The sequence below is a fragment of the Musca domestica genome, unplaced genomic scaffold (assembly GCF_030504385.1).
Source record: "Musca domestica strain aabys unplaced genomic scaffold, Musca_domestica.polishedcontigs.V.1.1 14, whole genome shotgun sequence".
Classification (NCBI taxonomy): domain Eukaryota; kingdom Metazoa; phylum Arthropoda; class Insecta; order Diptera; family Muscidae; genus Musca; species Musca domestica.
In genome coordinates, this window is record NW_026712192.1 from 3966563 (window position 1) to 3976210 (window position 9648).

General features: G+C 35.3%; 1 protein-coding gene across 1 annotated transcript; it reads right to left on the reverse strand.

The window, feature by feature from the left end:
- Positions 1 to 4277: 4277 nt before the first annotated feature.
- LOC109612355 (uncharacterized) lies at positions 4278 to 4880 on the reverse strand. The gene has a single exon (XM_020036314.2). It carries the CDS (start codon positions 4863 to 4865, stop codon positions 4332 to 4334), a length of 534 nt encoding a protein of 177 aa, XP_019891873.1. The 5' UTR covers positions 4866 to 4880; the 3' UTR covers positions 4278 to 4331.
- Positions 4881 to 9648: the final 4768 nt, after the last annotated feature.

The following is a 9648-nucleotide window of genomic DNA, read 5'->3' on the forward strand; positions in this document are numbered from 1 at the left end:
CTATAAATTCCATATTCACATCAGATCGTTGTTTGAGAGACATATTAAGATGAACAACTTTTATAAAGAGTCGCTGAATTGTTTCGCATGTTATAAGGGTTATAATTATTCAAACATTCAACCCTCTATGGAGGAGGTACCAGAAGAAAGGGTTCTATATTTCCATCTTCACACCAGATCTTGTTTTCGTAGAAATATGGGGATGTGTGAAATTTTAAGAGAATTGGATTCTTTTCTTTGCATTTTATGGTTATTTAAATGAAAGTGGACCGATATCTAACATTTTCACAACCGATCTTGTGTTGATAGAAATATTGAGATGTGTCGACTTCGAAAGGTATCAGATGCTATTTAAAATTCGGTTGAATATAAAAAAAATCTAACCAATTTGGGCTGATATTACATATGTGGTGAACAATAATCGTAAAATCGGATAAAATCTCGATAACATATTGCAGAGGTATTTTCGAGCTATATCTGATGTCCTTTGACACCGGACAACATACTTGTAAAACTACTTGATGTGCAGTGCATATTGCGCGTGTGACGGACTTAATACCCAAAATTTATTTAAACATATATATGGGAGCTATAGCTATATCTGAACCGATTTTAACCAAATTTGAAGTACTTCTTTCTACGATGAATTCAGTCGGAATTGTTAAGATTCACTTCATTTGGGATGATATTCGTCAAATGGTGCACAATAAACCTGAAAACGAATAAAGATATATTTGGGAGCTATATTCAAATCTGAACCGATCTTGACAAAATTTGATACACTTATTTCAGAGCTGTATTTTATGTCTGGTACCAAATATCATTCTTTTTTAGTGCATATTTCGCATGTGAGGTACTTAAACACCAATTCGGATGAAACATATCTATGGGAGCTATAGCTATATCTGAACCGATTTTCACCAAATTTGATGTACTTGCTTTTAGACTCAATTCGGTCAGATGTGCCAGAATTCAGGTCATTTGGACTTATATTGGCCATTTGGTGCACAATTAACCCGAAATCGGTTGAAGATATATATGGGAGCTATATCTAAATTTGAACCGGTTCTCACAAATTTAAATAGGGTTCGTTGTTGGGCCAAACAAATATTGCTTGGAAAATTTCATCTCAGTTCAACCATGTGGTGTAGGGTATAAAAAATTTAACGTAGAACGCTATAGAAAAACGTGGAACCATATATATAATACCACTGCAAAGGCGTGGTGGGTCTAAATTTCCCCATAAAATAATATCCAAATCTGAAGCGATTTCAATTCAAATTAACAAAAAATATTTTTAGGCCAAATTCCGTCACACATCCCATACTTCATTGACATTTGACATACATAGCGTGTTTGGTGCATTCATAAAATCGACCGAAAATATATGTATGGGAGCTATATCCAAATCTGAACCGATTTCAATAAAATTTGGCAAATTTATTTTTGTAAAAAATTTCGTCACTCATTTCCAATTTCGTTATAATCGGATATACATATCGTGTATGGTGCATAAAATATGTGAAATCGACCGAAAATATGTATGGGAGCTATATCTAAAAGCTAAAGACATAAAGTTCTCGAATATCACACTCGCGATTTTTCAAAAAAAGTTCTTTAAAAGTTTCTAACACAAACAAATAAAAAACCAGCTAAGTTCGGCCATTCGGCACCATTTAGAAGAAACTTGAAGAATTTCAAAAAAAAAAAAAAAAAAAAAAAAAAAATCCGAAAACGAACACCTTAATGAAAACAGTTATATGGGGACCATACGAAGACGTGGGCCAGCATACGAAATTTTTTCGTCATAGCCTGTAGTACCCACTACGAACTTAAAATGCCATATTTGAAACAATTCCGGTGAATAATGTCGCTAAAATCATGAAAATACCGATTAACGGGAGGTGCCGTCATATCGGGGTTATACGAAGACGTGGACCTGCATACAAACATTTTTGTCTTAGGCTTTAACACCCATTACGAATTTCAAATACCAAACATGAAACAATTCCGGGAAATAATGTCGCTAAAATCATGAAAATACCGAATATCGGGAGATACCGTTATATAGGGGCTATAGGAAGACGTGGACCGGCATGCGAAATTATTTTCCATAGGTTGTGGTTACTATTAAGATCTCTTTATACGAAATTTGAAAGGAATGTGCATAATGTTGCTGAAATAACAGAAATACCGACAATCGGGAGCTACCGTTATATGGGAACTATACGAAGACATGGACCTATATACGAGATTTTTTGTCATAGGCTGTAGTACCCTGTACAAACTTCAAATACGAAATTTGAAACGGTTCCGGTGAAGAATGTTGCTGAATTCATCGAAATACCGACTATCGGGAGCTACCGTTATATGGGGACTATACTAAGATATGGACCTCCATACAAACATTGTTATCATTGGCTGTAGTACCCGTTACAAAATTCAAATACGAAATTTGAAATAATTCCGGTAAATAATGTCGATAAAATCATGAAAATACTGAATATCGGGTGGTACCGTTATATGGGGGCTATACGAAAACGTGGACCGACATGGCCCATTTACGAACTTAACCTGCTTACTGGTAAACTATGCAGTAAGCCTTAGCCTTCTAGATCTAGATCGTCTTAGAATTTTACGCTGATACAGAATATATTTACTTTGTAATGTCTATTATGAATATTTTGAGGAGTTACAAACGGAATGGCAAAGCTAATATACCCTCCATAAAATGGTGGAGGGTATAAAAATATGAGTTTTTCCAGGAGTTCCTTGCACCAAATCATGATTTTACCTCGGACATTTTTAAAAGTTTTTGCTGTTCAAGAGTTGAATATTTGTCATTTGCCAGGTGAAGTGGTGATGAAAGTTCAATGAAGTGAGTGGTGATGATAGTTCAGTTAAGTTCAGTTAAGCACATTATCAAGAATAATTATTTTTTATTATTTTTCGTAGAAGGCATTACGGACAAACGCCATTTTTTTAGGAATATATTTAAAATGTCCAGGGCAAAATCATTTTTATATTTTTTATATATTTTTTTGAAAAATATTTCCAAAGATTATCTTTAAACAAGTAAAAAAGCTGTAAGTTCGGCCGGGCCGAACTTTTAATACCCTCCAATATTTGGTACAAAATTTGGCAATTTCCAAAAAATAAAATCCGTTAAAAATTCTGTTAATATCTTAAGAATTCCGAATGCTTATACGACGACGTGGGCCTGCATAGGCAAGTTTTGTCATAAGTTATTACAATATTTAAATGCGAAACTTGAAGAAAAATCTGTTTATAATGTAGCTAAAATCATTAAAATACCGTATATGGGGGGTACCGTTATATGGGGGTTATACGAAGACGTGGACCTGCACAGACAATTTTCTGGCATGGGCTGAAGTATCCATTACGACCTTCACATGCCGTATTTGAAACAATCCCGGTAAATAATGTCGCTAAAATCATCAACATACCAAATATCGGGGGTACGGTATATGGGGGCTATTTGAAGACTTGGACCTATATGGCCCATTTTCTGTTTTATGCTGCAGTATCTATTACGAACTTCAAATACCAAATTTGGAACGATTTCGCTAAATAATGTCGCTAAAATCATCAAAATACAGAATATCGGTGGCTACCGTTATAGGGGGGCTATATGAGGACGTGGACCTACATGGCTCATTTTTTGACTTAGGATTACGAATCCATTACGAACTTCAAATACCAAATTTGGAACGATTCCTTTAAATAATGTCGCTAAAATCATCAAAATACCGAATATCGGGAGGTACCGTTATATGGGGGCTATATGATTTCTTGGACCTACATGGCCATTTACGAACTTAACCTGCCTACTGGCAAAATATACATGTTTGCAAAATTTTAGCCTTCTATCTCTATTTGTTCGAAAGATAGCGTGATTACAACAGACAGACAGACGGACAGACAGACAGACAGACACACAGACACACAGACAGACGGACATGGCTAAATCGTCTTAGAATTTTACTCTGATCAAGAATATATATACTTTGTTGGGTCTGACATGAGTATTTCGAGGAGTTACAAACGGAATGACAAAATTAATATACCCTCCATAATGGTGGAGGGTATAAAAATTAATTTTAAAAGCCTTATAAAGAAATAAAAAAATTTGCAGATTTAATATTTGGTTTACATTACATCCAATGGGAAAATGAGATGTATCGTTACACTCCCTCTGATACTTCCCCAAACAAACAACCTACATTTTGGAAAAATCCTTACATAAATCCAATACATTTATCTCACATTAAATTTTATTTATTTTTCTTGTTTATTTACATTTTTTTAATTTAAAATCTATATCTTCCCTGAAGTCCACCACCAAAGTTATTATAGTTATAATCAAAATTACGAGTTCCATGAGCATAGGCATCTATGGTGCCACGTCCATCGCGGCTAGTGAATAGATTTTGATTCAACTGCACCGAAGCTTGACGTCCAAAGTTATCCTTCGTAAAATCTGCAGAGCCACCACTGCCAGTCGACCATTTACCCTGGACACCACCACCGAAAGCATTGCTGTTGTGATCGAAATTATGACTGGCATGAGCGTGGGCATCCAACGATCTATCACCATCGGCACTGGAAAATATATTTTGTTTATACTGGGCAACTGCTACACGGCCGTTTTCATCTTTGCGATAGTCGATGCCAACACTACCACCCTCTGGGGAACGGGCGTGGCGAGAAAGAATCGATGATGATTTGAATAGGTCGTCATTAATAATCTGATTCTCGTATCCAACATTTATGAAGTCTACTGGTGAAGCCCTGGAGGCAGCTAGGCAGAATGCCATCAATAGAGTAAACTTTAAAGCGAACATTTTGTTATTTGTAGTTAGTTTTATGTTCTATATTCTACTAAGTTATGCGAATGATATTATGTTTTGATCTTCAGCGTTTATATAGCAAAGTTTAGAAGAAAATAATTAAAAAAAATGGGATTTACTCCCTGAAACTGATAAGAGCGTTGCCTTTTTGTTAAACATTTTTAAGCTATTTAACAAGACCTATCAGTAACAGTACAAAAAAAATATTAATTTGATGCTGTTAACGGGGATTTACTTTTCTCAGGCGCTTTTTGATAATTCTATGAAAGCCCCAACCTGGGGATGTTTCATTTCTGGACAATGACTTTATTTGTTGATATTTTGATGCCGCCAATGTTATACTGAAGCTGCTTTTTCCCAACATATGAGGTGTGTGCGTTTTCTACATTGTGCTGAGGTGACCACCTATATCGGCAGAGGCGGGTCTGCATTGGGACCGTCAAAAAACTATTTAATTTCCTGAATGTTTCAAATTTTTTTCACACCAACATTCTTATGTTCTGTTCACGGAGTATAAAATATTAAAATTCGAATTATTATACCCTCAGCCATTTGAGGGTATATATCATTTGATACGGCCAAAACGTGCCTAGTCGAAATAACGGTTTTAGACCCTAGGTCCCTTTGAACCAAATCCGTTTCAGGACATTTCCGTCCGTCCGTACGTCTGTCTGTCTCGATAACTCTTGAAGGGAGTATCCGAATTTATCCAAACTTGGTACTTCATAATATTATTGTCAAACTTAGATCGAGTTCGGAGATGGACAATATCGGTCCATTCCTTCTGCTACCTCCCCCACAACAAGAAAAAGAAAATAAAGAAATAGATAAAGAAAATAATTTACTGCACAGAAAGAGAATGGATAATCCGATATTGCTCCAACTTTGCATATCCTAATATTTGCATCAATGCTAGGTCAGGTGCGAAAATGGACAATATCGGTCCACTCCATCAAGTACCTCCCCCAGAAACGGTCAAAATTTTAAATAATTACAACTCTTAAAAAATGTGATGTAAAAGTCTGATTTTCTTCGAATTTCACACATCCCAATGTTTTTATCAACCCAAGGTCTGGTGTAAAGATGAAATACATCGGTTCACTCCTTCTGGTACCTCCCCCACAAAAGGTCGAAATTAAAAAAAAAAAAACAAAAAATATTTTTTGCACAGAAAGAGTAGCAATAATCCAATTTTTCCCCAACTTTCTAATTCTAATATTTGCGTCAGTTCCAGGTCAGGTGCAAAAATAGATAATATCGGTCCACTCCATCGAGTGCCTCTCCCACAAAAGTTAAACATTTTGATTAATTATAACCCTTATTAAATGTGATGTAAGAATCCGATTGTCTTAAAATGTCACACATCCCAATATTTTTATTAACCCAAGATCTAGTGTTAAGATGAAATATATCGGCTCACTCCTTCTGGTACCTACCCCAAAAAAGGTAGACATTTTGGATATTTCTTCAATTAGATACTATTCTCTTCAAATTAAACACTTCATAATATTTTTATTAGCCCAAAGTCTGGTGTGAAGATGGTATATATCGGTCTACTCCTTCTGGTAGATCCCCCCAGAAATGGTTACAATTTTTAGTATCCATGAAGATCATCAAACTCGAATAAATATCCGATTACATTTAGACTTGGTACATCGCAATATTTCTATCAACACAAGATCTATTATAAAGATAGTAGAGATCGGACGATTTCTTCTGGTACCTCCCCCACATAGGGTTCAATATGTTGAAAACAAACATTTTTTTAACAAAAGATCTGTTGTGAAAATGACATATCCACAAAGGAGCACAATTTTCAATACTTCAATCTTAACAACTTGCTATGTCTAAAAATTGCTTTCAACGAGAAACCTGAGATGAAAATTGGAATTTATGGATTCGCATAAAATTGGATATAAAGATTCGATTTACTTGTATTTTTGCACACCGATCTATTTATCTGTATTACATGAAGTATGAACATGGAATGATTCGGTCGACTATTCCTGGTACCTCACGCACATTTTAACATTTTCTAAAAATTATCATATATCTCATATAAAGTAAAGGAAGTTACCAATAAAGTTCGAACCAGGCACGTCGAAATATTTATTTCATATGTGTTTAGGTCTGATGCAAAATTAACAATATTGGCCCATTACTTTAGAACCCACTGCATAGAAGGTCAATAATTTGAATAATCATAACACAAGTCAAAAAATATTTCAATAATCGAACATTGGCTGAGGGTATACATCTGTCGGCTAAACCGATAGATACTTTTTAACTTGTGTTAGATACAGTTTAACCAGAAACATTTCAATTAATTCGTGGAGAAGGTTGATAGTACCCATGTTTACAACGATAAACGTTAAACAATGTTCTTCCACCAGGGCTAAAACTACTTACGAACTACAAATGCAGCATTTTAGACAAATCCGTTCGAAAATGGGGCTTAAGTAGTAAACATATTTGAAGGTAGCGGTTAATGAGTGCTATAGAAAATGTGGGCATATATAGACAATAACCTAATAATAACCAAAACAATATTTGTTTGGCCCAAGAACGAACCCTACTGAAATCGGTGAGAATCGGTTCGAATTTAGATATAGCTCCCATACATATTTTCAACAGATTTTTGGTTAATTGTGCACCAAATGGCCAATATCAGTCCAAATGACCTGAATTTTAACACATTCAACCAAACTTTAGAAGTAAGAATATAAAATTTAGTGAAGATCGGTTCTGATATAGCTATAGCTCCCATATATATGTTTCATCCGATTTGGGGTTTTAAGTCCATCACATGCGTAATATGCACTCCACAAGAAGAATATTTGGTACCACATATCAGATACAGCTCAGAAATAAGTGCGTAAAATTTTCAGATTTTGATATAGATCCCATATATAAATTTATCTGATATCTTGACAAATACCAGTCCAAATGACCTGAATTTTGGCACATTCGACCGAATTAAATCTAGAAGCAAGCACATAAAATGTGGAGAAAATCGGGTCAGATGTAGCTATAGCTCCCATATATATATTTAATCCGATTTGGAGTTTAAATCCCTTATGTGCACTCAACAAGAATAACATTTGTTTCCAGATATCAGATACAGCCCAAAAAAAATACTGTCAAATTTTTTCGAGATCGGTTCAGATTTTTATATAGCTTTGATATACGTCTTCATCCGTATATGTTATATCAACCCAAATTGGATGGATTTTTTCATGTTCAACCCAATTTTTCCATTTTGGTGAAACCCGGTCCGGCGTATCTATTGCTCCAATAAATATTTCTCAATATAATTCTTACAGAAGTCATATCATGCACTATACAGCAATGTTATTTGTTACTAGAGGTACAAAAGCCTCCGTCATTTTTTTTTGAAAACCGGTTCAGAGTTGGATAAAACGATGAAACGCATTCAAATAAGGTTCATAGTTTACTTCACATAAATTCCCAATATAAACTTTTTTTATTTCGGGATCTATACTAAATACGTATAGTGCGTTAGGGTATCATCTATTCGGCCGCGCCCGACTTTTGACATTTCCTTACTGGTTTTAAGTTTGGCTGGGCCGAATTTTCAATATTCTCCACAAATTGGAAAAACTTGAAAATTTTCAATAAAAAAAAAAACAAGTAACAAGTTAAAAAGCAGCAAGTTCGGCCAGGCCAAATTTTGAATACCCTCCACCATTTGGAACGAATTTGGAAATTTAAAAAAAAAATGAAATCCTTAAAAAATTCTGTTAAATTTTAAAAATACCGAATATTGCCGTTATATTGGGGTCTATACGACGTGAACCTACACAGGCATTGTTTGTCATAAGCCATTACCATATTCAAATTCGAAACTTGAAATAAAGGGTGAATAATGTAGCTAAAATCATCAAAATATCGTATATAAGGAGGTGCCGTTAAATTGGAGCTGTGCGAAGACCTAGACCAGCATAGACAATTTTCTGTCACAGGCTGTAGCATCCATTACGAACTTCAAATACCACATCTCAAACAATTTCGGTCAAAATCGTCAAAATACTGAATATAGGGAGGTACTGATATATGGGGCCTATACGAAGACCTGGACCTGCATAGACATTTTTCAGTCACAGACCGTAGTTCCCATCACGAACTCTAAATACGTAATTTGAAACAATTCCGGTGAATAATGGCGCTAAAATCATCAAAATACCGAATTTTGGGAGGTAATTTTATATGGGGGCCATACGAAGACGTGGACCTGCGCAGACAATTTTCTGTCATAGGCTCTAGCATCCATTACGAATCTCAAATACCAAATTTGAAACAGTTCCGGTGAATAATGTCGCTAATATCATCAAAATACCGAATATAGGGAGGTACCGTTATATGGGGGCTATACGAAAACGTGGACCTGCCCAGATAATTTTCTGTCATAGGCTGTAGTATCCATTTCGAACTCCAAATACGAAAGTTGAAACAATTCCGGTGAATAATGTCGCTAAAATCATCAAAATACCGAATATCGGGAGGTACCGTTATATGGGGGCTATATGAAAACGTGGACCTACATGGCCCATTTACGAACTTAACCTGCCTACTGGAAAAATAAATACGTGTGCAAAATTTTAGCCTTCTATCTCAATTCGTTCGAAAGATAGCGTGATTACAACAGACAGACGGACAGACAGACAGGCAGACAGACAGACAGACGGACATGGCTAAATCGACTTAGAATTTTACGCTGATCAAGAATATATATACTTTGTTGGGTCTGACATGAGTA

Bases quoted from the DNA above. Each gene is read 5' to 3' on its own strand.
- LOC109612355 (XM_020036314.2), bottom strand. From the start codon at position 4,865: ATGTTCGCTTTAAAGTTTACTCTATTGATGGCATTCTGCCTAGCTGCC.